General features: G+C 41.4%; 2 protein-coding genes across 2 annotated transcripts in view; one reads left to right on the forward strand and one right to left on the reverse strand.

Moving 5' to 3' along the window:
• LOC127632538 (guanine nucleotide-binding protein G(I)/G(S)/G(T) subunit beta-1-like) overlaps nucleotides 1–27,932 on the reverse strand; it is a 285,363-nt gene that overhangs the window by 149,333 nt on the left and 108,098 nt on the right. The window lies entirely within an intron of this gene.
• On the forward strand, nucleotides 384–27,787 carry LOC127632436 (uncharacterized). The gene is made up of 12 exons (XM_052111022.1): nucleotides 384–435; nucleotides 540–884; nucleotides 973–1,326; nucleotides 1,431–1,532; nucleotides 12,419–12,505; nucleotides 12,587–12,679; nucleotides 15,947–16,021; nucleotides 16,454–16,567; nucleotides 21,378–21,458; nucleotides 21,847–21,945; nucleotides 25,295–25,396; nucleotides 27,543–27,787. The coding sequence occupies exons 1-12, from the start codon at nucleotides 384–386 to the stop codon at nucleotides 27,785–27,787; spliced, it is 1,749 nt and encodes a 582-aa protein (XP_051966982.1).

Here is a 27,932-nt window from a genome sequence, read left to right on the forward strand (position 1 = left end):
TTGTAAGTAAACTGCGCTTGAATTATCATGTTCCGTCATCTTTGTACTGCTCATGCTTGCTCTGCCCTGCCTGAACATTACAATTGCATTAGCGTTGCTGCCATTTTCAAAGAACTACCATTAAAACTTGAAGTGTAACACAAGACCATGCGTATATATGTGTATGTGTGATTTCACCGTGGTGTGCAGAGTGTGTTTGCTGTAATGATACCTGATTGCTCAGTTAATATTTAACCGGATTATATTACCTGACTTGTCCCAGTATTTGTTTTCTGAAGAAGGAAAGTAAAAGCTCTGTAGATGCATCATGAACATGGACAATTCAAATTTGTATGAACATTTAAACAAAGGTGACAGTTGTTTCATCTGATTTTTATATGAAGATGTACCTGTATGAATACATTATTATCTCACTACTGCTGGTGAACTCTGTTGGTATGTATTATTCCTTTTATGGTTCTCTTTGTCTAAAGTGTTCTTCATACATTGTAGATTGTTTCAGAATCAAATCCCTGTCCCTGGTTTTCTTGATTGTTCAGGCTTTCAGGTGCGAGGTCCTTCTGGTCCTCTGGTTGTTCCTCTGGGAGGTTCCGTGGTCTTGCCTTGTTTTATTAACAAAGCCTTACTATCTGAAGGACTGGAGGTGGAATGGAGAAGATCAGACTCAGAGACTCTGGTTCATCTGTATCAAGATGGTGAGAGTCGACCAGAGGTCCAGCAGCAGGATTATCATGATAGAGCTCATTTCTTTACTGACCAGATTCAACATGGAAACTTCTCCCTCCTGTTGAACAATGTGACAGCTGAAGATGAGGGACAATACACATGTAAAGTTTTCAGTGAGCAGGATTCTGCTGAAACTGTTGTTGAAATTAAACATGTTGGTGAGTTAAAATTACATACAATGTGAAAGACAAAAATAATTATAACTTAAATTAAAATTTCATTCTTTGCAACTGTTCATTCTTTCAGAGCGTTTGATAGTATCTGGATCAGAACACTCCATATCTGCGTATGCGGGTGAAGATGTCACTATGAACTGCTCTGTGGACTCTCACATCACACCTGAAGAGATTGAAGAGGTTTCGTGGAAGAAAACAGATAAAGATGGGGATATTCTGGTCCTGCTCTACCAAAACAATGAGACTTTACCAGATTCATCAAATGAAAAATACAGAGACAGAGTTGAGTTCTTCACTGATGCAATCTCTGAAGGAAACTTCTCTCTCAGACTGAAGAGTGTCAGAACTGAAGATAAAGGAGTTTATATGTGTCAAGTGTTTGCTGGAGGAGTTTCAGCCAACACAACTGTAGTAATGGAACTAGGTGAGTCACAAATACATAATGAATATATATTAATTTCAGGTTAATCTAATATGCAGAGGAAGACAATAACTATTGTGTACAATAATTGATGTCTGTATCTACAGGTTTCTCTTATTCACACATGCTGGTGTTGATTCTTTGTGTAACTGCATCTGGATCTGCACTACTTCTCTGCTGCCTAATCTACTGCAGATCACCATATGAAGGTGTTGTTGCAAAGATAATATTTCTATTTTAAAATTAACATAACTGCAAATATTAATTACAGGGCCAAGAATGAAAGTGGCAGATCAATTTCTGTAAAAAGTACATTTTATTAGACAAAGCTTGCCTGATAATAATTTTAGGGAAAGTGGTGACAGTGAAGAGGTTCTTTGCATGCAAGATGTAGCAGCTGAGGATGAGCTGTCACACTTACCATAAAGGATGACATTAAATGGTATCATAGGTCATTTACTGCAATTATCGACACTTCTTTTGAGATGCTTCCTGTTGAAGTGACCTATCCAATGAGCCAATGTGAGTACTTCAACATTATGTGCCAGGTGAGATTTTTGACTTGATGACAGACAACACTAACATTTATGCCATGCAAAGTGGTACTGTTAGGAATAAAACTTGGATCTCGTTGTAGTTTAGCACACAACACTTCTACCATCAAGAATTCCTCGGTCCCTTTCAGTGCATGCCCAGCTAAGTGCAGTCGGGAGTCCGCGTATCTGAAGACTTCATGAAGGGAGAAGAAAGAATGCAACACACAGTTGCTTCTATTCAATCTACTCAAAGTTTATTACAGCAAGCATAATATTTATACCTTTCATAGAACAAAGAACAACAGTGACGGGGCGGGCAGTAACAGGGTGGACATTTAGGGCATAAATTAGCCACTACAAGGCTTGTGAATGTTATTTTGCAAACATATTTGTGAACTTATATTGATGATTTTATTTCTGTTAACATAAATATTTGTCCATTTTAAAATGACATTAATTTCCCCTATATCTTCCCATTATGTTGTGGATATGTTATGCTTGACCACATTTGAATAACGTCACAAAAACATCAATGAGTTATGTTCTTCAAATAATGGAATATATATATGTTCAATTAAAGATCACAGCATCATGACATATCAGAGTGGACAATAAATCAAGGGACACACAAACAGGAGTAATCTGCTGTTTGGATTTCAATGTCCCTTGCCTTGTATGTATCTACAGAGCTCTTATTTCCTTCTAAAATCTTTGTTTGTTTTCTGATGAAGAAATAAGTCATATACATCTTGGATGGCCTGAAGGCGAGTCAGGAATCCGAGGAAAAAATGAATTTTGATTCTAGCTCTTTATTAGCATAAACGTGTAAAATTTTGGGCAGTCAGTGGCGCTAGAGGGTTTGAGATAGATACTCCAAATTTGCTCCAGTTAATGTTTAGACTGTCCTCCATATGTGTCACAACTTTCCTGCATACGGTTCTATGAGTTCCCATAGACTCAATGGCAGAAGAAGAAGAAGGATAAAAAGAACACTAACAATTAGGTGCCTATGCACTTTCAGTGCTTGGCCCCTAATATTTAGTTAGTTGCTAAGTAAAATAGAAGGAATGGTTTGAAAATGTTACTGTCGTGCTCTTTTTTGAGGAGACGAAGTCAAGCTTTAAAGTAAAAATTTGATTTATTAACAAGATAGAATAAGTACAGAAACCATTTGCCCAGCTGGGGATCCTGTCTGCATCACCCGTAAGCTCCGCTCAAAAAGACCCTGTTTCTCCAGCGTTCCCTTCTTTTCTACATTTCTGACCCAGGGTGTTTTCCTTTGTTCTCAGTTTTTTACTCTTTTGATTGGCTTATTTTTGCCACCGGGGCATCTCCAGCATTCTAAGAGATAAGTTTAAATCATTCCGATGGTTTGTTTTTGCCGCAGTGGGATTACTGGTTTTGCCTCCTATTGGTTCACCTTTATCAGTTTCTTGCTTAAAGAATATCCAAAGGTAGAAACTGTTTCTAGGCTCCCCTACCTAAAGAATTGTCTTAATGCAGCTGCAGTTTATCACACCTTATTACCACTTTTCCTTTTAGCATTTTTGGTTTTAACATATATTTTCTAGTTAGTTACACACATCATTCATCATTTGTTAGCAGGCATACATTGTTTAAAATGTGTCACACACATATATACTGATTAAGATTGTAACACACAACATATCCCAAAATGGAAGACAATGATAAATATATATATATATATACACAGGGTTGGGAGGGTTACTTTTGAAATGTATTCCACTACAGATTACAGATTACATGCTATAAAATGTAATTTGTAACGTATTTGGTTGGATTACTCAAGGTCAGTAACGTATTCTAAATACTTTGGATTACTTCTTGAGCACTGGTAGATATTTTCACTTGTTTTGACTATAAAATCTCAGTCAGTACAGTCAGACAAAATACACCTGTTAAAAATACATTCTCTGAAAAACCTAAATTTCTTATGTAATGTTGTTTCTAAACCAAGATAAATCAAATTGATCTTGTTTTAAGGATTTTTAGATATTTGTACAGGAAAACAATACAAAAATAATCAAGAATATAATGTATGCCCTAATATCAAAAGTCTTACTAGAAAAAAATACATTTTGATCCAATGTGAATTTTCTTGAAAAAAATATGCTCATGCCTGGTAACATGTGCATGTAAAATGGCTAAAAATAGCATTTTAGCTTAGCGTAAAGCTGATAATTTAAACAAGGATTATTTCTATTTCTTCTGCTCCAAACTTACTTCAAACGTACTTCTCTGTCTGCTCGTATGAATGTAACACATCATAAGAAAGTTTTTCACAGCTGTTCAAATGCACTTTGACTCACATCATTTATATGTATAAATGTTTTTCATCTGAAAGCACTAAATATTAAATGAAAAAAATACAAAGTAATCTCTTCATTAATCAAAATACTTGTGAATGTAACTGTATTCAAAATACCAATGATTTAAATTGTAACTGTAGTGAAATACAGTTACTTATATTTTGTATTTTAAATACGTATTCCCGTTACATGTATTTCATTACTCCCCAACCGTTTATATATATAGCATTCTTGAATGGTTCATGTTCTCAAAATAGAGACCATGACCATGGCCACTCCACAAGCGTGGCTCTCCTTCTTCCAAGGGAGCACCTCTTCAGCCATCCCCCTTCCCGGCCCCTTTACCTATGGGTACAGTGCAAGCCTAATGTCTCTCCCAGAGCCCGAAACCCGGATGTGATGTCAATCACTGCATCGGAGGGCATCCTGGCAGTGTCGGATGCAGAAGATTTGACCGGACAAGCGTTTTTGGGTGTGGAAGCCCGGTCTGAGGTGGACACTGAACTCACTGCCATGATTTCCCGAGCCGCAGCGAGTGTCGAACTTGAGTGGAACCCTCTGCCCCTCCCCTGATCACTTGCAGCTGGATGACTGGTTTCTCGGGTCGGCGAGCTGCTCGCGGCCCTGCTCTCCCCAGTGCCATTCTTCCCGGAAGTGCATGACGAGCTGACGCAGTCATGGAGGACACCTTTTGCTGCCCGGACCCAATCCTTCAGCTCATCCTCCCTCACTACCCTCGATGGCGGGGCGACCAAGGGTTTTGCCTCAATTCCCCAAGTGGACAAGGCAATCGCAGCACACCTGTGCCTGCTGAGCGGCACCACTTGACCGAATCGGCCAGCACTCACTTCCCATGCCGGTTGGACGATGACATCCCTAGCAACGAAAGCCTCCAGCGTTGCCAGTCAAGCCACCTCTGCCTTGGAACTTCTACAAGTTCACCAGGCCAAGGCGCTAAGAGATCTGCACGAGGGAAGTTCTGATCCAGATGTGCTTTAAGAACTGCGCTCGGTGACCGACCTCGCCCTCTGAGCAACGAAGGTCACAGCGTGAGCCATCGGCCAGAAGCGATGCCCCCCACTTCTCGTTCGGCCGCCAAGACCCCTAAAAGGGCTCCCAAGCGTTCTTGAAATGGGCCACTTGAGGAAGGAGTTGACTGCAGGAACCCAAGAGATTGTACACAGACCAATCCCTCCCCTGGTGGAGGGCTGGGAGGTAAATGTTTTGTTCACTTCTTTTCTGTTTGCCACATCCCACATGGGTTGCGGTACCCACATTGTCAAGAAAAGAGCAATCTCTTCTCTCCTCAGGTTAGATCGGTGATGTCTCCGGTCGCCGCCACTGAACACCGGGCGATTACAGCACCGGATCACAAATATTGCCCCCTGCATTCTCATGCCCGGCTGCACCACATAAACCACGTCCCCGTCCCGAGAAGCCCTCCTCCTCAGTCACGACACACCTGATGCTAGATGATGATACTGCTCGCCCTGCGGAGGCTACAGCCATTGATTCAGGGCAAGCACTCGTTGGTCCGGACGGACGACACCTCGGCGGTGGCCTATATTTGGATCACACGCAGAGCTGTAGATGCTCTGAGCAGCTCTTTGTCTGCTTTGGTGGACAGCAGAAAGAGAACACCGTCTCCATACAAAGGCTTGCCCACTAGATCGTGGACGCCATAGTGCTGGTCTAATTTGTGCCCACCTCTTTGCGGGTTTGAGCACACTCCACAAGGAGTGTGGAATCCTCGTAGGCACTGGCCAACGGCACCTATCTAGTAGACATATGTAGGGCAGCGGGCTGGGCAACACCCGATACCTTTGCAAGGTTTTATAATCTCATCTCGTCTCGTGTTCTTTCAGGTGGGAACAGGTAGGTAAGTTTCATTACACGTACAGCTGGCCAGGTGTACTGCTTGTATATAGTGCCTTTCCCCTCCAAGAAAGTGAAGCCATGTGCTCTTCTCTCTCATGCGTGTTCATGACTTGTAAACCCTGGATATTTTTCTTCCTAGCCCTCTGACTCACGGATTCTGCAGAGGAATCTGTGGTCAGACCCCGTGCTTGTGCTACATACCCTGTACCTGGGTAAGTGCTCCACAGGTTTTCGGTTTCCCTGTTAACCTCCTGTGATGTATCTTCTGTGGCACGGTCTCCACCTTCCCGGGGTAGACCCGCATCTCCCTTGGCAGAGCTCTCCCTGCCCCGGTCGCTGTGTTTTCAGAACCCCCCAACGATGGGCAGGTCTTACCACCGCGCCTTCCCCATGCCCGAGCATGTGGCCCGCATGGTGTATTTCCCACTCTTTACCCACCCCTCCACTCCAGGGCTGGGTGTGGCCCTGAAAGAATAGAAACGGAAAAGAACGCCTTCCCCGGCTTGTTTTATGAGCATTTTTGTTAGGCCCCCATCTAAAATCTATGGCCGTGGCTGGCTAGTCTGGGGAGGCTCCGTGCAACCCGAGTGTATCTGTTTCTATGCTCATAGTAGCTTACCTACACCTGCATCGGCAGTTCACGTGACCAGTTTGTCTTCGTGTCCTTTCGTATATGGGACCCTTAGTGTCACTTCATAGACACAACGTCGCGTGAGTGACAGAAGTGGAACGTCTCGGTTACTGTCGTAGCCTCTGTTCCCTGATGGAGGGAATGAGATGTTGTGTCCATCGTGCCACAGACAGAACTTGACTGCTATAACAGCTGGAACCTTTTCTCGGCTCCTCATTGCAAAACCTGAATGAATTCCCAGCCGTCCTCCCTTTTATGCCCGTATGTCCGTATGGGAGTGACATGCAAATTTAACTCGCCAATTCTCATTGGCATTTTCTCAAAGATCTGAATGTGTGTCAGGCTCTCAAGATCAACCCCTAGTGTCACTTCATCGACACAATGTCTCGTTCCCTTGTACTTTGAGCTGTTTTTGTTAATAGCTGTGTAATAGTCATGATTTGTATGAAGTTACTATTCAATTCGATTAGTGTTGCCTCTGGTGAACTTTGAGTTCATAATCCATTTTTGTCTCAAATTTCTTTCACTCAAAAGTGCAGATTTATGTGCACTAAGAAGTGCTGAGGACAATCCAATGTGCTCTTTGGTTGACCTAGAGTCCAGCGATTGTATTGTTTTACACATGCTATAAGGCAATTAAAAAACTAATAAATAAAAACAATGATCCTTGAATCACAGATGAGTTGAGTCTATTTGTAAATAGTTAACTTAAATATATGAGTGCAATAAGTACATTTACTCAGAAAAATCATGCAAACCAATTCCATTAAAATATAAGTAATGTCAAGGAATAAAATTTTACTGTGTTTGCACCAGTCATTGCTGTTGGCTGATTTGTATTTTAATATACAAAATGTAGTAATGTAATCATGGGTGCCTGCCAATGCAGTGATTTTTTTTTATTACTTATAGTTTTTATCCCTTTTTTATCCCCAATTTGGAATGCACAATTCCCAATGCTTTCTGAGTCCTTGTGGTGGTGTAGTTGGTTTACTCCCATCGGTTAGCAGAATAGATCTTCGCTACCGAGCCAGACAATTCGCACATCTTATCACATGGATAGCTGGCGCATTACTGTGGAGACCTGGCACATGTGGAGGCTCATGCTATATCCTAGGATTCCATGTACAGCTTACCACGTGCCCCACCTAGAGCGAGAACCATCATCACGACTATGACGATGGTAACCTAATGTGACTCTGCCCTCCCTAGCATCCAGGCCAATTGGGTTGCCTAGGGGACCTGAACTTGCAACTCCAGGCATAGCAGTCAACCGTCTTTGCAGGCTGAGTTACCCAGGCCCCGAATGCATTGATTTCAATGGGGATGATGCATCAGAAGGATTGAGGGAAAATGCAAAGGTTTGCGATAGTGATGCTCCATCATGTGACCAATAGTTGAAAGTATTTCAATTTTGGCTGCAGCGCACTCTGATGTAGACATACATTGTCTAATGAGAATCTCTGAAATGTGGGACTAGGTGCACTGTGAAACTGAAAAAACTTGGCGGAAAAAATTTATTCAGAATCAGATTGAGCTTTATTGCCAAGTATGCTTACACACACAAGGAAGCTTCCAGTGCAAAGAGAATGCAAACATATATACATACATACAAACATATACATATAGTGACTAAATAAAAAATAAGGTATAACAGATAAAAAAAGAGAAATTTACAATATAGCAATAATGTTGTTTGAATATTTTATTTACATATATACAGTTATGTGCAGGTGATGCAGTGTATTGAAGAAGAGGTAGGATGTGTTAAAGAATATAAACAAAATATGGATATGTTATAATGGATATGTAGGAATGGATGGATTTAATATTTCACATGGTTGTATTGACAAAATACATTTCCTGTGCCTGGCTGTTCTAGTGCTTAGTGTTCTGTTGTGCCGATCCGGAGAGGGCAACACTTTGAAAAGAAAGTGTGCTGGGTGAATGAGGTCAAGAGTGATTTTACCAGCCCTTTTTCATCACTCTGGATGTTTACAGTTCTAGCAGGTTGGGTAGGGGAGCTAATAATCCTCTCAGCATTCCAAACTATCATTTGAAGTCTTATAATGTCTGACTCAATGACTGCTGTGTATAACTGTATCAACATTGCCTATGGCAGGTTGAAATTCCTCAGCTGGCAAAGGAAGTGTAACCTCTGCTGGGCCTTTGACAAAACTATGTCTAAGTCTATTTGGGTCTCCCACTTAAGGTTATGTGAAATAGTAGTACCCAGGAGCCTGAATGACTCCACTGCTGCCACAGTACGGTTCAGAATGGTGAGTGGGTTAATGTTGGTGTGTTCCTCCTTAAGACATCATCTCCACTATTTTGAGCATGTTCAGCTCCAGGTTGTTTTGACTGCACCAGACAGACAGCTGTTCAACTTCCCTTCTGTATGCAGACTCATCATCTTGGGTGAGGCAGATGACTGTAGTGTCATCTGCAAACTGCAGAAGCTTGACAGAGGGACCCTTGGTGGTGCAGTCATTTGTGTACAGGGAGAATAGTTGTAGGGAGAGCACACATCCCTGGGGGGAACCAGTACTGATTTTACATGTTCTGGAGGTGAATTTCCCATTCCCACTAGCTGCTGCCTGTCTGTCAGGAAGCTGGCGATCCACTGACAGATAGAGGCAGTAACCAAGAGCTGGGTTAATTTAGTCCATAGGAGAGTGGGGTTGATGCCTTTAAAAGCTGAACTGAAGTCAAGAAATAGTATCCTTGCATAAGCCCCTGGTCTGTTTAGATGCAGAATAATGTAATGCAGTCCTATATTGACTGCATCATCCACAGACCTGTTTGCTCGATATTCAAACTGCAGGGGATCCAGGAAGGGTTCAGTGATGTCCTTCAGGTGGGCCAACACCAGTCTCTTAAATTACTTAATGACCACAGTCATCAGGCGATGGGTCTGTAGTCATTAAGTCCTGTGATTTTGGGTTTCTTTGGGATGGGGTTGATTGTGGACCATTCGAAGCAGCAGGAACTTCACAGTGCTCCAGTGATCTGTTGAAGATCTCTGTGAAGATCGGGGCCAGGATCTTAGACAAGTGGGTGAAACACCATCTGGGCCCTGTGCTTTTCTTGTCTTCTTTTTCTGGAATACCCAGCATACATCTTCACAGTTTCTAAGTGCAGGTTGTGAAGCAGGAGAGGGGAGGAGGGTGATTGCAGGAGGTGTAAATCTTTGTGTGCTGTGAAGTTAAGAGTGGGTATGGGGTGTGTGACAGGGCTTTTCAAATCTACAGTAAAACAAATTCAGGTCATCAGCCAGTTGTTGATTCCCTACAGTGTCTTTCAGGCCCCTCCACTCTCATGTAGGATCATAAGCTGAAATCTGTTTTTCAGATTTTCAGAATAGCTTCTTATAGCCTATACACTCACCTAAAGGATTATTAGGAACACCTGTTCAATTTCTCATTAATGCAATTATCTAATCAACCAATCACATGGCAGTTGCTTCAATGCATTTAGGGGTGTGGTCCTGGTCAAGACAATCTCCTGAACTCCAAACTGAATGTCAGAATGGGAAAGAAAGGTGATTTAAGCAATTTTGAGCGTGGCATGGTTGTTGGTGCCAGACGGGCCGGTCTGAGTATTTCACAATCTGCTCAGTTACTGGGATTTTCACGCACAACCATTTCTAGGGTTTACAAATAATGGTGTGAAAAGGAAAAACATCCAGTATCGCGGCAGTCCTGTGGGCAAAAATGCCTTGTTGATGCTAGAGGTCAGAGGAGAATGGGCCGACTGATTCAAGATGATAGAAGAGCAACTTTGCCTGAAATAACCACTCGTTACAACCGAGGTATGCAGCAAAGCATTTGTGAAGCCACAACACGCACAACCTTGAGGCGGATGGGCTACAACAGCAGAAGACCCCACCGGGTACCACTCATCTCCACTACAAATAGGAAAAAGAGGCTTCAATTTGCAAGAGCTCACCAAAATTGGACAGTTGAAGACTGGAAAAATGTTGCCTGGTCTGATGAGTCTCGATTTCTGTTGAGACATTCAGATGGTAGAGTCAGAATTTGGCGTAAACAGAATGAGAACATGGATCCATCATGCCTTGTTACCACTGTGCAGGCTGGTGGTGGTGGTGTAATGGTGTGGGGGATGTTTTCTTGGCACACTTTAGGCCCCTTAGTGCCAATTGGGCATCGTTTAAATGCCACGGCCTACCTGAGCAATGTTTCTGACCATGTCCATCCCTTTATGGCCACCATGTACCCATCCTCTGATGGCTACTTCCAGCAGGATAATGCACCATGTCACAAAGCTCGAATCATTTCAAATTGGTTTCTTGAACATGACAATGAGTTCACTGTACTAAAATGGCCCCCACAGTCACCAGATCTCAACCCAATAGAGCATCTTTGGGATGTGGTGGAACGGGAGCTTCGTGCCCTGGATGTGCATCCCACAAATCTCCATCAACTGCAAGATGCTATCCTATCAATATGGGCCAACATTTCTAAAGAATGCTTTCAGCACCTTGTTGAATCAATGCCATGTAGAATTAAGGCAGTTCTGAAGGCGAAAGGGGGTCAAACACAGTATTAGTATTGTGTTCCTAATAATCCTTTAGGTGAGTGTATAATCTCCTTTATCAGTCTGTTTTTGGCCTGATTGTACACGATTTTATCCCCACTTCTGTAAGCATCCTTTTTGGCCTGACAAAGCTGCATGAGTTTTGCTGTAAACCATGGTTTGTCATTGTTATTTGTTAAATAAGTCCTAGTAGGAATGCGCATATCCTCATAGAAACTTATATGTGATGTCACAGTATGTGTGAGCTCATCCAGGTCTGTTGTTGCAGCCTCAAAAACACTCCAATCAGTGCAGTCAAAGCAGGCTAGAAGTTCCAGCTCTGCTTAATTCATCCACCTCTACAGTCCTTACTAAAAGTTTAGCTGATTTTAGTTTCTGCCTGTAGATCGGAAGAAGATGAACCAGACATTGATCAGAGAGTCCCAAAGCTGCACGAGGGACAGAGCGATATACATCCTTTATTGTTGTATACCCAGTGTATTTCTGTTTCTGGTAGGGCATGTAATGTGTTGTCTGTATTTGGGAAGTTCATGTGTGAGAACATGATGCATTCATTCCCAGTCCTTTATTTTGTTGCCCAGCCTGGGTACAAAGATAGAGAATTAGTAATAGTGTACAGTGTTTGCCTGGAGAAGTGTTTCAGTGTTTACTAGTACACTGTTGGAAAGTTCAAGTTAAGTCAAGTAATTGAAAAGTTATATTTTTGATAGCCATCCGTTATCGGCAATGGGTTGTTGTTTGTTTTTCAAACTGAATCACTTCTTTCCTGTAGTGTATGCCTTCCATTGTCACATTCCCAAGTATCAAACGCTCCACTTTGTATAGTATGTAGGTACCTTAAGTCTTAAAAAGAATCTGTAATCTGATTAAGCACATTTTAAATGTTATTTAATCCAATTGCAAGTACTGGATTGTCATGATCTGATTACATGTAATGTGTTACAGTGCTGTCTTATCTATTGACAATCCAAAAATACAGTATAGTAATACACCTGAAGAGTAGTGGAAAATATTCATATTGGCTGTTATCAAAGTCTATTTAGGGCTTTTAAATACAAACATTATTATATAGCTGGAATGTGAATAAAATCATTTATATATCTGGATAGCACGTTATTTACTCATTTGACTAAATCACAAGTTATTTTGTATTTTCTCTCTAGACACATTCCTCCATCTCCAGATGTTTCTGATCTTCTGTCCAAATATTATTATGTTTCTTGCTTTTGTCTTCTGGGGTGTTTCTGAAGGTGAGACTACTCAGATCCATCTTAATAAAAAAATTGTTGTAACAAATCAGTGAATTCTCATGATTATTATGTGATTTTCAGGATCTGTGAATGAGTCCATCGCTTGTTGTGTTCTTTATTTTTTGAGACCTCTGATGTTGCTGTGGGCCACTCCATATGTTTTGCAGTTATCAGGTATGATTTCTTTATGATGATTGTGAGTTTATTAGAAAAGATCAGAATATGAATCATAAAATGCAGACTCCCTGTGTGAGTGATCTGCAAATATAAACCTGAATAGAATATATAGTACCTTAAAGAGTGTTTCGCTACATCCGATGCTCATCGTTTGACAACACTGCACCAGCAGTGACACGGACACGAGTCCACGCAGTCTTGTATCCTTTACATACTGTCACTGGGTCTGCTCCAGCATACCTATAATAATTTCTGAAGAGCTACACACCCACTAGAAACTTGCGGTCGGCTAAGGAATGTCGCCTTGTTGTGCCAACACAAAGAGGCACCAAAACACTTTCACAGACTTTCAGCTTCATCATACCATGTTGGTGGAATGACTTTCCCAACTCCATTTGTGAAACTGACTCACTCTCTGTCTTCAAAAAACGACTTGAAACACACATTTCCAAGAGCACTTAACCAGTCACTAAAAAAATATTTTTGTTGCACTTTAATCTGTTTTGAATACTAATCTGATGCTTGTGAAACATTGTAATATGGCACTATTCATACCACTGTCTCCTTAAGATGATTCTCTTATGTTTTCCTCTTTTGTAAGTCGCTTTGGATAAAAGTGATCAGCCACAGCAATAAAACCACCTGCCTAATGTAATGTAGGTCCACCTCATGCTGCCAAAACAGCACCAAAACTCATGTCAGAATAGCATTTTGAGATGGTATTCTTCTCACCACAATTGCACAGAGTGGTTATCTGAGTCACCGTAGACTTTGTCAGTTTGTACATGTCTGGCCATTCGCTGTTTTCCTCTCATCAACAAGGCATTTCTCTCAACAGAACTGCCGCTTGCTGGATGTTTTTGGTTTTTGGCACCATTTTGGAGTAAATTCTAGAGACTGTTGTGCGGTAGAATCTCAGGAGATCAGCAGTTACAGAAATACTCAAACCAGCCCATCAGGCACCAATAATCATCCATGTGATTATCTAATCACACAATCGTGTGGCTGCAGTGCATAAAATCAGATATGGGTCAGGAGCTTCAGTTAATGTTCACATCAACAATCAGAATGGAAAAAAGTGGATCTCAGTGGATTGTTGAAAGATGGGCTGAATTTTTTATTACCATGTTCTGTTTTGCTTGGACATTACGACAGTGGCAGCATAAATAAATAGACAGAGTGGACTTGGCATGCTGCCGATGATGAGTTTGGCATGGCGCCTCCTCCTTTGCATGTGTCTCCTTCCTTTACGAGGGACACATGTCCCAGGCAGCTGAACTGCGGGATGGATATACTGGCGCCTCAAAGCTTTTATCAGGAGAATGAAGACTCCATCCTCAAATGGTATGGTGGATTTGGAAACCCCCATTAGGTGTGGATGTCGTGGCCCACAAATCGTTTGTGACATGCAAGTATGTGTTTCCCCTGGTATACTATCTTAATTCTGTCATCTGCAAAGTCTGAGTGAACAGAGAAACCGTTCTACTGGTTGTGCCGAGATGGCCCAACTAGCCGTGGTTTCTGGAGATGATGGAGTTATTAATGGATTTTCTTGAGAAATTCCGCTGAGGAGGTATCTCCACTCTCAGGTGCAGGACATCCCCAGCCGAAGTTGTAGAGCCTTCATGGCGCTCATCAAATGTGTAGGGTTTAACACAGTTTGTTTTAAACACCATCCTGCAAGCTTGGGTGCCATCAATGAGATGTCTCTATGCTCTTAAATGGCATGTGTTTGCTAATTGTGTCTTTTCACATGGTGTTTCTTAAAGGTGTGAGGCGCTTGAACCTCCCTCATCCTTCTATGGTCCCAGTGTGGGACTTAAAACTTAGTGCTGAAGGTACTCACGAGCCCCCCTTTTAAGCCTTTGGTTTCTGCTGAATTGCATGTGCTTTTTTTCATGACCGCACTCATCTTAGCTCTGGCTTCGGTTAAAAATGTGGGTGATATGCAAGCTTTATCTGTAGGCAGCTCATGTCTGGAATTTGAGCCAGGTTTTTCAAAAGCCACCCTTTAACCCAGGAAAGGCTATGTGCCTAATGTGTTGTCCTTACCATTTAGAGCACATTTTATTCACTTTCAAGCTCTCTCCCCTCCTCCGTCTAATTTGGATGAGGATCAGAGGATGCTCCTGTTATGCCCTGTATGTGCATTGCGCTTTTACGTGGAGTGCATCCATCAATTCAGATTTTCGGATCAGCACTTTGTATGCTTTGGAAGATGTGCAAAAGGTTTGCCCTTCGCTACACAAAGACTGTCTCATTGGATTGGTGATGCTATCGCACTCGCCAATTAATTGCCAGGTGTGTGATGCCCCATCAGGTTATGAGGGCACTCGACTAGGGCCATGGCCTCTTCCTGAACATGGATAAAAGACGTGTCCTTGGTGGACATATACTTGGCAGTAGGCTGGTCCTCGCAAAATACGTTAGTTTATTTTTATAACCTAGATGTGACCTCCCTCTCTTCACTGGTCCTCACTGTTACAGAGAGATAATTAACTATTTTAAAGGTTTTATAAGCCTGAGTTGGTTACACACTATTATCCCTTTCCAGCCGCCCCTGTATGGGCAGCAGTTGAAATCTTAACCTATGGTTGATGGGAGGTTGATTTTAAGAATGTGTTCATTTATATATATATATATATATATAAAACTTCATATTGGATTATCATTCCAATTTTCTGTTCACTGTTCCATGGGAACTGCTACACATTATGAATATCTTTCTTCAGGTGCCTATGGCTTTGGGGCCCCTTCGGCGGTTTGACATTGCGTAGTGTGGTGTGATGGAAGACAGTTCACCATAGTGCTAGATAAAGCAATGTTGAAGAGGACAAATCGAAAGGGAACCTCTCTGTTTGTACATGTAACCTTAGTTCCCTGAGATGAGGGGACAAGACATTGTGAAAGCTAGCTGCACTATGGAACCAAAGTTTCAGGGTACGAGCGATGTGCTCTTCATCCCAGTCAGAATATCCAGAGGAAATGGGGATTTCGCACCTGCTTACATAGGTGAAATGCGCGTTTCAAAGAGCGGGGCTCAAGTCACCATTGCCAATCATAGGATTGCCATTAATATACAAAGGCTTCTTCAAGGTCATCTAGAAAGGACTCCCAATAGCGTTAGCTACATGACACAATGTCTTGTTCCCTCATCTTAGGGAACTGAGGTTACATATGTAACCAGAGATGTTTAGTTTGTTAGTGACATATCTATTTTAATGTGATGTGGTATTTTAATTGTAAGATTTTTCTGTTTTACAGGCAAAACTAAAACACTGATTTTGGATCACAGTCATGTTGCAGAATATATTTTTTTCTCAGTTGTTGTTTATGTAGGTAAGCAAATCCAAACATCACTCATTGTCATGAACACATGATCACATTAAAATGCACATTCACAGTGGGTCAAAATATTGCTGTCAGAATTTAAATGGTGTAATATTCCTGAATATTATGCAGCAGCAACATTTTGTTTCCCTAAATGTCATAATTTATGTTGGTATAACATATCCTTTATCTGTTCAGAGCTGAATTTCTGTATGTTTATTGTACTGCCATTTTATGTTCACCCTTAAGTTCATAAAATACTTGATCTACTGCAGCTGATTATAATATAACTTTTAATGCTACACTAAAAAAATTAAACCCTGAACCAGAGAAAGACTGTCATTTTAAGCAACTGTTTTATAAAAAGTTATTAATGTATATATTTATATTACACTTCGGTTTGGCAATTGTTGATTTTTATTTATTTATATTCTGTTCCAGTTCTTTTTAAATCTGCCTTGGAAAAAATTCTGAATTATGCAGAGTTTGATAGAGCTATAATAACAGTCCTCTTTGGAATAGTGCTTCTCTGCCCCTCAGCAAAAATAATTTACAGTAAGTATTGCCATACACCACCACATATATGGAAGTCAAATCATGACTAAAGTCTTTGAAGCATAAAGGCATTCTGAACTGATCTAATCGAAAAAATAAATACATTGCATTATCAGTGCTTGAATTTTTATATTTTGCATTTAGTCAAGTCATTTTTATTTGTATAGCACTTTTCACAATGCACATTGCCCAAGGTGCTTAACAGAAAATAATAATGGAATTATTGGAGCTTTAATTTCACAAAGTCGTTTATGATTTATGGTTAATGGAGAAAAATAGCCTTGGGAGAAATCAGGGTCACTGGGGGAGCCAATTCCCCTCTGGCAAAACATCATGGATATAATGCGTAAAATAAACGGTGTGTGATATAGTCATGGATTTATTAACTATTAAATTACATTGACTAAGGAGTAGTCATTCCATGACCAATATGATGCAGGAAAAGTTTAGTTGATGTCTTGCAGACAGAATAAGCAGCATTGCAGTTCATTTCATTGATGTCCATCCTATGTCTGAGGTTCAGGCTGTGACAAGTGAAGGCTCCTGGGTCTTACATTTGAGCTCGGTAGCAAATCATCCTCTGTGAATTCCCTCGTATTAAACTGAAGTGAAGTCTGGCTGAGACAGGTCAGTACTCAACAGCACATAGCATTGAGGCAGGAGGGCATCTGGTAGAGCTATATATGGCTGGCTCTGGCCGGCTTGGGACATGCATCCCGAGGACAAGACAGAAAAACATATGGAATGGTATTAGCGTGGATGCCATTCAATTTAAGGCACAGTTATAGTATATATGGAATATTTTTGGTTCCAGCAGACCTGACTAATGCAGCCTAACTGTGATTTTAGGGATAAATTTGGTGCATGCCTGGCTGAACGGTCTTTAATCTGGACTTAAACTGAGATAGTGTGTCTGAATCTCGAACAGCACACGGAAGACCGTTCCATAATTTAGGTGATTTACCTCCTTTTGTGGATTTAGATCTAGGTATTAATAAAAGTCCAGAATTGTGTGATCGAAGCAAACATGATGGATTATAGCATGATAAAAGTTTCCTTAGGTACTGAGAAGCTAGACCATTCAACGCTTTGTAAGTAATTAATAGAATTTTAAAACTGATGCAAGAGTTGGCAGTCAGCCAATGTAGTGACAATAAAACGGGGCTGATGTGTTCATATTTCTTGGTTCTAGTAAGTACTCTAGCAGCTGCATTTAACGAACTTAAGCTTATTTACTGAGCCTGCAGGACATCCACCCAGTAATGCATTACAATAATCTGAATGCATTAATAAATTTTTCAGCATCAGAAACACTAAGCATGTGTCGTAATTTAGCAATATTTCTTAGGTGTAAAAATGCTTTCCACAAACACTGGACTATGATTTTCAAAGAATAGATTGCCAAACATAACACCCAGGTTCTTAACTGTAGTAGATGACATAACAGTACAACCATCAAGAGTCAAATTGTATTTTAGCATATTGTATTTAGCTTATTTTTGGAAGAATTTGTCCAAAAATGAATACCTCTAATTTGTCAGAATTTAGTAGCAAGAAAGTTATAGCCATCCAATCTTTTATATAATTTTAAACAATCTGCTAACTTGTTAAATTGGGAAATTTCATCAGGTATTGAGGAAATAGAAAGCTGAGTATCATCAGCATAACAGTGAAAACTAATGCTGGTTCCTGATAATATCACCCAAGGGAAGCATATACAAGGAAAAAAACAGGATACCATGAACTGAGCCCTGTGACACTCCATATTTAACATGTGCTTGATCTGACAATTTTTTGATAACACAAACAAAGTAATAGCGGTCAGATAAGTAGGACCTAAGCCATGCTAATGCCTGTCCACAAATGCCAACTATGATCAATAGTGTCAAACGAAGCACTGAGATCCAATAAGACAAAAAGAGAGATACAGCCACAGTCAGATTATAAAAGCAAATCATTTGTAACTCAAATGCAACATAGTTGGAAGAACACTACTTTTTGATTATTTTAGACATAAATGGTAAGGTTTGAGATTAGTCTATAATTAGCTAAATCAATTGCTGACAGCTAAATAAATCAGGCTGTGTGTCTAAGACAGGAGTAATTTTGCATGCAGATGAGAGGGACATCAATAGGCTATTTCTAAAACAGACAACTAATGCCAACACATAAGAACATTTATGAAGATGCCTTGTGCAAGTGCACTTATAACAAGGACAATCCCCCAGAACAACTTGGAGTTAAGCTTTTTGCTCAAGGGCACAATGGAGGTGGCTGTGGGGATCGAACCGGCAACTTTCTGCTTGCCAGTTTTGTGCTTTAGCCCACTATGCCACCAACAATCCTTAAGAAAGCAGACATGATGCCCTGTCTAGACACTGCCCTTACTAGTATACTACAGTTTGTTTCACAGGCATTCCTTAGTCTAGTTGTTTGTTGATATAGAAATAGTAGTTGCATTAAAAGATGAGCAGTCGATAAAACACTTAGAGAATCCATACAACTATAACAGCGGTGGACTATTATTCTGCCACAAAGCACTGAGGAACTGATGATGACATGGATTGACCAATCAGTGGAATCCCACCTACATGTGCAAATAAAATATTAATACATTTTCTACCCATGAACCAAACTAGTTGTTTTCTTGTTTCTGCTTAGTTCTATTCAAATTGAAAAACAAACTCTCTGTCTGTAAATTTGGTATTCAGAAGTCAAAACCTGATTGCATTGCACCACTTATTGGTGAGGATGACTTGGATCAGGTGGGGAATGTGCATCAGTTGAAAGTTGAAATTCCAACCAAATTTAAACCTCTGATGTTGAGGAAGCAAATTTGTTTAGTGAAACAGAATGGGCCGAAGTTTGCCTGTCAAACAATAAAGATGGAATTTTCAAATTAACTGAATATTTTTTAAACAAACTTTGGAAGGGGAATATTTATTATTGAACTTTTAATAACAAAATATAAATGTTAAATTTCAGCCTCCCAAAATGCAGGCACCTTTAAATGCAAAGTATTAAAATGCAAGCACAACATTGTTTTTCGATTAGAGCAATTCAACGCTTTTACGCTTCAAAGACTTTAGTCATGATTTTACTTCCACAAACATACAGTGACATACTCAGTAAATTATAAGTACCAGTGTTATATCAGATCAGCAGCATTCATTTCACACACAATTTAAACAATAAAACTAATTTCTCAGTTTTAAGAATAGTTCACCCAAAAATGAACACTCTCATCATTTACTCACCATCATGTCATCCCTGACATGAATGACTTTCTTTCTTCTGCAAAACACGAACAAAGATTTTAGATGGAAATCAGACCTCTGTTGATGCATACAATGCAGGTGAATGGATGCCATCAATTTGAGAGACCAAACAGCAGATAAAGGCAACATCAAAGTAATCCACACAACTACATCAGTAATGTCTTCTGGAGTGAATTGAAACATTTTGTGGAAAATAAAATCACTAATTAAAACATTTTCAACTTTAAATCGGAGCATCCGGTTAGCTCTGTGTAGCTGTTTGAATTGACCTAACTCTCGTGTGACGTTCATTCTTCTGTAGTAAGCAGAGCAGAACTTCTGAAATCTCAAATCACTGTCACGTTCTGATAATGTCACATGATGCGACATGAGGTGTCAAGTGCTGACACTAATTTTTTTAAAGTTAATAAAGTTTTAATTAACAATTTGTTTTTCACACAAACATACCCACTTACTTGCATTATTAATATTCATAAAAAATTCAGAAAGCAGAGTATTTGCCTTCAAATTTTGAAGTAACCCTCTCTTTCATCGCTGAAAAAGGACCAATTTGACTAAGTATAAACATGGTCAACTCTAAAATGTTTTTGAAAGCTTTTTTGGACTGCATACTTTTGACTTTTAAAGAATTAGTTCACCCAAAAAAATGAAAAATCTGCTGATAATTTAAGATGTGTTCATCAGGACAGAAATCAACATTTTTAGGAAAGTATCCCAGCTCTATAGCTTCATTCAATGCAAATGCCATACATTTTGACAGTCCAAAAGGCATATTTAGGTGGAATCACATTAATACACTCAAGGCAATCAAGTAATGTCTTCTGACATGTGAAAGACAAATTGCTAATTAAAACTTTTTTAACTTTAATAAATTGCTTCCTGGTAGCACTAAATGCCTCACGTCGCTATCACTTATTGAAAATATATCTCATGTAGTTTCAGCTTTAATGATCGGAAAGAGTAGTGGAAAGATCATTGGAATATTTGGCATTGTAGCTGATTCGACCTTTGATATTCTGCCAACGTTACAATTCATCCTTCTGTTCTACATGTTTGGATCATCCAGAGGAGGTGAGTTACATTTGTAAAGGATTTGGAGTTTATTTATGAGGTGGGCAATGTTCTTTCACTTTAACATGCTCAACTCTGGTGCATTTATTTAGGCTGCAACCTGCAATTTTTCACACTAACCTTGGTATAAGTTATATCTGATGTCAACAAACCCTAAAACCCTAAAATGACATTGGAAATGATCAATTAAACAACTTTACAGAACAAGTAATTCACTAGTTCATCAGAAAAAAAAGCTGGGCTTTTATAAAATATAAGATTTTAATTTCTGCATTTAAACTCTCCAAAGAATTAGTCACCCTAACTTCCTTTGTATCCTGAGTTTTGCAATTATTAAAGAAAAGGGTGAGTCAAAATAATTGTTTGTTGTAATCAACATTATGCCACAAATGCTGTCAATTGAGCTTAACTTGTATTAAACCTTGAATATTCCTTTAATATATCTATTCTCCTGTTTTTAGGACTCATCATTGTTGCAATTTTACCAGTGGTACTAATGATGACAAATGACACATGGTTTTATAAATGCTTAATTCTCGGCTGTAAGTATTTGATATATTCTGATCTTATCTTTGTTATAACAGCATCAGTTAATTTATAACTTTTTAACTATAAACTTACAGCGTGTGTGACCAGATGAATAAATCTATGATTATAAACATCTGTCATTATCAGTCATCATGAATTCATTCTATGATGCTCACTATGATGGTTAACATTGTTATACTGTTGAAAAAGAGTAGAAATAATTGAATCTTAAAAAGAGATGAATCTTTTAAATCCTTACTGATTTCAGTCTTGATAATCATCTTTACATTGAGTGTCTTCAGCATTATATTCATTTTTTAATTCAGTTTCTTTTAGTACCATTATTGTATGAAGATTTTAAAGAACGAAAACATTCTCACATTTCTCTCAAATCTTTTTCAGGTTCAGAATCGGTCCAGAGGACATTGTGGTTCATTGTCATGTTAGTGATCAATGCAGTAATGATGATTGTTTTCATCATGACCCTGGAAAATGAAATCGGTACAGTAATATTTTAGGTTCCCCGTCTGTCGCTCACTTCAACGTTGTGTCGAAGAAGCGACACTAGAGGTCTCTCTTGAGTGCCGAATATGCCTCTGATCTATGAAAAAAGGCCAATGAGAAGTTGGCAGACAGTATTTGCATACCCTGCCCCCGTACATACAGGTATAAAAGCGGGGAAATATGTCGAGTTCATTCAGAAATTTTCTTCGGAGCCGATGGTAGTGCATGCAGTCTGCTGTGAGTCACACACCCGTTCCTGCTTTCTTCCTCTGACACTCTGCCTGCTGTTGGATCTACGGCGCACTACAGCGGCTTTTCTCCATCTCTGCACGGCAGTGCAGTTTTCCCCTGGGCACTTCGACAGCGCAGAGAACTTAAAAAAGTTATTTAAAAGAGTGATTGTCTCTGTTAAAAGAGTATTTTCCTCTAAAAGAGCATTAAACACAGCGGCATTGAACGTCCTTTTCAGGACACGTCTTTTTAAAGATGCCTTTCAGCCACTGTGTAGTCCCTGGATGCGATAGAGTGCTCTCCGCTTCTGACGGCCAAAGGCATTGTCTCGTGTGTCTGGGCAGTGATCACACCGAACCAGCGTTTGTGGATGGCTCATGCTCTCATTGCGAGGTCATGACCATGGCAACGTTGTGGTCGCTGCTCGCTTTCAGTAGAAAGCATGCCACTCCAGCTGCCCCCGGCATTGCTCCTTCTTCCCACAGGTTTGAGGACGATGCGGCGAGCATGCCCAGGCTTAGGCTGACACCCAGATGACTGACATGCTTTCCAGGGCTGCTGCCAGCGTGGGCTTGGACTGGAACCCTCCGTCCTCCCCACAGCCATCGCGGTTGGATGACTGGTTTCAGGGGACTTGGCGCCGCTCACAGCCTCGCCCCCCCGGTCCTGTTTTTACCGGAGGTGCATGATGAGCTGACATCATCGTGGAGAGCACCCCTCTCAACACGTCATAAAGCCACTCGCTCATCCGCTCATGGTGGAGCGGCCCACAGGTACACAGCCATTCCCCAGGTGGATAGGGCTGTTGCGCTCCACCTGTGCCCCGGAAACCTTACCACCTGGCAGGGTCAGACTGTGCTGCCCTTCAAGTCCAAGAACCACATCTTCACTTACCGCTAAAGCCTACAGCGCCGCCGGACATGCCACTTCCGCCCTGCACGCCATGGCCCACCTGCAATTCCACCAGGCCAAGGCGCTCAAAGATCTGCAGGGGGGTATACCTGATCCTGATGTGCTGCAGGAACCACGCTCAGCGACGGACCTCGCCCTCAGAGCCACGAAGGTCACAGTGTAGTAACTCGGGCAGACGATGGTCACACTCATGGTCCAGGAAAGTCATCTGTGGCTGAACTTGGTCGAGATGCGTGAGACCGACAAGGCTCGCTTTCTCAACGCCCCTGTCTCCCAGTTCAGCCTCTTCGGCGACACCATCAAGGACTTCGCCTAGCAGTTCTCTGCAGTGAAGAAGCAGATGGAGGTTATCTCTCATATCCTGCCCCAGCGTCGAGCATCTCGCAGGATGCAGACGCCCCCCGTCTCATGGACCCCCTCGAGGACCTGGAAGGTTCCCAGGCGCTCCTGAGAAGTTCGAGAGGCCGGGATGTTAGCCCCGGAGCTGGTAAGAAGACCACTCCGTCCCCCGGTGGAGGGCCGGTAGGAGAATCTTTGGTTGAATTCGATTTAATTTGCTGCCCCCCCCTACATGGGGCTGCGGTACTTAAATTCTCAATAACAGCTATTTCCTTTGTCTTTGGGTCACCTGGCCCGCAAATGCCGTTCTCACATCACCTTGCCACCAGATCTCTACATTCCCGGCTTCCTTGAAGCGGGCCCCCAGCCTTCAGCACCCCATGTGGCCGGCCGCTTTACCGCAGTACACAGCGAGCATGCCAAATCTCTGCGCGCGGAAATCGCTACTCTTTTACTCAAAGACGTGATAGAGCCTGTCCCTCCAACCAAAATGAAGAAGGGTTTCTACAGCCCTTACTACATTGTACCCAAGAAAGGAGTGTTGCGTCCTCTTGGGCACTGGCCAGGGGCACCTCCCTAGCAGACATATGTAGAGCAGCGGGTTGGGAAACACCTAATACCTTTGCGAGATTCTACAATCTCTGGGTTGAGTTGGTATCGTCCCGTGTTTTCTCAGGTCCGAGCTGCTAGAACTCGGAAACATGCTGACGGACTGACCAGGTTGATGGCTTGTCCCTGGTGCCCTTTCACTCGGCCGAGGTGAAATTGTGCGCTTTCTCTCCCAGGAGATCCCACTCCTCAGATCCCTGGATGATTCCTCCCTAGCACTTGTGGGTCCGCAGTTCAATGAAGCAACTCGCCGACGAAGTCCACTGTGGGTACTTAAACTACCCTGTACTGGAATAGGTGCTCCACAGGTCAGGACTCCTATGTGGACTCCCCCTGTGTGTATTGTCCCTTACGAGTGGACCCGCGTCTCCCTTAGGCAGTTCCAGCCTGCCCTCAGGTCGCTATGTTGTAGCAACTCCCCCCTCCTAGCGAGGTTGGATCTACCACTGCGCCATTTCCCCATGTGATGTATTCACCACTCTTACCTCCCCTTCTGGGCAGGTGTGGTCTCCACAGGGTCTTTTCCCCCTGAAAGAAGTAAGGGCCCTGGACATTTATTGCTGTATGTGGAGAAACCTAGAAAGAAAAGAGGCCTGGCCAGGCTCGGCCCATTCCCAGGTTGGCAAGCGTTGCCTTGTTCCCCTGTTTAGGGTAACCAGAAGGATTTTGACGACTTTTATGTGGCATTGGGGAAGGGTACGTGCAGTCTGACACAGCTGGTCGCCTTTGCACGTAAAATAACTGCTGCTCCTGTGTCAGCAGAACACGTACACATATCAGCGCATGGTGTGATTTAAATTGGACCCCTAGTGTCGCTTCTTCGACACAATTTTGAAGTGAGCGACAGATGGGAATGTTTAGGTTACGTATGAGGGAACAAGACGTTGTGGCCGGACTATTTCTGGCTCCTCAGAAAAATCCTGAATGAACTCGACGTATTTTCCTGCTTTTATACCCGTATGTCCGGGGGCGGGTTATGCAAATATTGTCTAACAACTTCTCATTGGCCTTTTTTCATAGATCAGAGGCATATTCGGCGCTCAAGAGAGACCACTAGTGTCGCTTCTTCGATACAACGTCTCGTTCCCTCCATCAGGGAATGGAGGTTACATATGTAACCTAGACGTTATGCATTACTTATCCTATCTTGCAAACAGTTTATTTTCATCCTAACAGTTTGTTTAATTGTCAGATAGGGACTTGGTGAAAATGTGATGGTGAAGTTGTGATTCATTGCTATCTTTTCACTTTGCAGATCCTATTGGATGGGCCTGTGTGATTGTGTTTCTGCAAATACTCTGGACAGTCATAAAGTTTACTGACTTTACTCTCCTTATTGCCTTCCGTTTTGATCGAGGTACAGTACTGATCAAATTTTCTAATGACAATGTTCTACTTCAGTGTGTCAGTTTTTGTCTCCAAACACATTGCTTTGTTTAGATTTTTTCTCTTTAAGAAAGATTGAACATCTGCTTCATTTATTCAAAATGTAAATATCTGTCTGTCTGTCCGTCCGTCCGTCCGTCCATCTCTCCCTCCGTCCAATCGTCTGTTTGTCTGTGTCTGCCAGAATGCAAGAACGCAAAAAGACTCTGAGAAACAGCTAGTGTGTTGTGTGTGTGTTTAGTCATTAAGAGTATTATTTTTTCAGAACAGAACAGATTCAATTAAATAAATCTACAATGACAGAGTGTATACATATATATGAGATGTTCCATGAGCACTGATGGTCTCACACCATCAGCACTCGGACGCTTCACTGTGTGTGTGTGTATCACTCCGTGTTCATGCCATTCTGAACTAAAGCGTAAGAGCAGTGTAAATCTGTTAAAAGCTATGGTTTGTCTCTTTTGTTTTTTGACATTACATATGTTAGCTAGCAGGTGGTGGCAAAAGATCATTTTTGTGTGTAAAATGAGCCAGTTAGGTGACGTGAAGTGAATCTGTGTCAGTCGTTTACATACAACAGCTCTTTGTGATCGCTTACTACACAACACAACTACAGCTAGGAAATAGCTTTAAACGGCTTTAAAAAAAAACTTCAGCATTACGGCTCAACACAGCTGAGAGACACAACAGACAGATTAATTACACAAAGGGTGCTGTTTAAAATGGCGGAGGACATGGTGGTTTCTATAGTGATCTACTCTTGTGGACCGGCAACCGCAAAATAGGGAGAAATACCCCTGCTTGGATGCTATTTTTCCACTCAGAAAGCTAATCTTCAGAAACCTGACAGCATCTCTGCTTGGGTGTGGAAACAGGTGATCAGACCGTGTCTCTCTCTCTCTCACACACACACACAGACACACACACATACATCCTTGTTTATCCAGTAACTTCTTAGAAACAGCACAAGCCATGATACTATTTCTGAAGTGGCGTTTTTGAATGACTAACGAAAGCTTGGATGCAATATTTGTTTTGAACCAGCAACGGTAGATTCTGATCCTTCATGTAAGAAAGTAGTTCCATGCACAAATGCATTTTATGACCATACTCAGTTTTTCCTAATTTAAAAAAATGTACTTGTTCATTTAACTGGTGTATATAAGCAATATCACACTCGCAATCATGCTATTTGGCCCTAAATCAGCACTCTTGTAATTACCTACGGCACTCGGCCTGCGGCCGAATCACAGAGTGCTGCTGTAGGGCAATATAGCACTCTTGGTCATGTGATATTGCTAAATATATATATATATATATATATATATATATATATATATATATATATATATATATATATATATATATTAGGGCTGTCGATTTAAAGTGTTAATTCAGTGTGATTAATTTTAAAAAAAATAACGCATTAAAAACATTAACGCAATTAATGGCAATGCCCCCGGACCATAATAAGGAAGATTCCTGAGAAATGTAAGCTTGTAGTACCACCTGTTTACTCCAGAGGGCAGTAAGTGAAACTTCAGCTGTATGAGCAACGCGCAGTTTATACAGTGAAGAAAACACTTCAGTAGGAAGAACAACACAAACATGTGTTACGTTTTTGCGTTTAAAACACTCGAAGGAGTGCAAATGATCCTTGACGGACATACCGGGGGCGACATGCAAATCCAATTGCAAATCCACTATTGCACCGCAATAGTTGTAAACTCCAGCTGACAGACTGAGGAATTCAGATGCTGTAAATCCCAGGATGGGAAATAGCAAACAAACAGGGAGCTCCCTACTGAGACTGGCCAGGGCCAACAGCAAAACTCCAGCAGGCCAAGATGGGCAACAGGAGGCAGAACATCCTTGTGACAAGGTTATTTTAATGTCTCTGAAGGAAGAAGCGGGAGCTGGATGAACAATCCAACATGAGTTTTATTTCTACAATTTTCAGTCAACCAACAAACACCTTTTCAGCATAACATAAAATGAATGAACACAGTCAGCGTCATGCATCTCTCTCTCCCCTCCGGCAGTCTGGACACCTTTGTATCCTTCTCCAGCTCTCACTGCAACACAGAACATCTGTTAGAGATAATTTCCTACAGGTGTCAGTCCTTACCATTCTTCCTCTCCTGGCCTCACTCTCCACAGACATTCCTCAGCCACGCTCACATCACCACAATCCTCAATGATCCACCAACACGACCCGGATTCAAAGTTGATGTCAGGGAATCAAGCAGCCCATTCAAGACTACATATAATAGTCCCTGCGAAGACAGAATACAGCAGTGTTTATTTACTTCGAGGTAATCCAGTCAAACAAGAGGATGTTGTGGAGATAAAAGAGTAGAGAGAAGGGCTCAAGTTGGTCTGGTGAAAAGTCAATAGTCTGTAAGATTATCCATAAAAGAGAAGCATAAAACTTGATTTCCTGAGGGCACTCCAACAAAAGGCCACTAAACAAAAGCATCTAAAAATATAAAAAAGAAACCGGA

This window comes from Xyrauchen texanus, chromosome 39 (genome assembly GCF_025860055.1).
Source record: "Xyrauchen texanus isolate HMW12.3.18 chromosome 39, RBS_HiC_50CHRs, whole genome shotgun sequence".
Lineage (NCBI taxonomy): Eukaryota > Metazoa > Chordata > Actinopteri > Cypriniformes > Catostomidae > Xyrauchen > Xyrauchen texanus.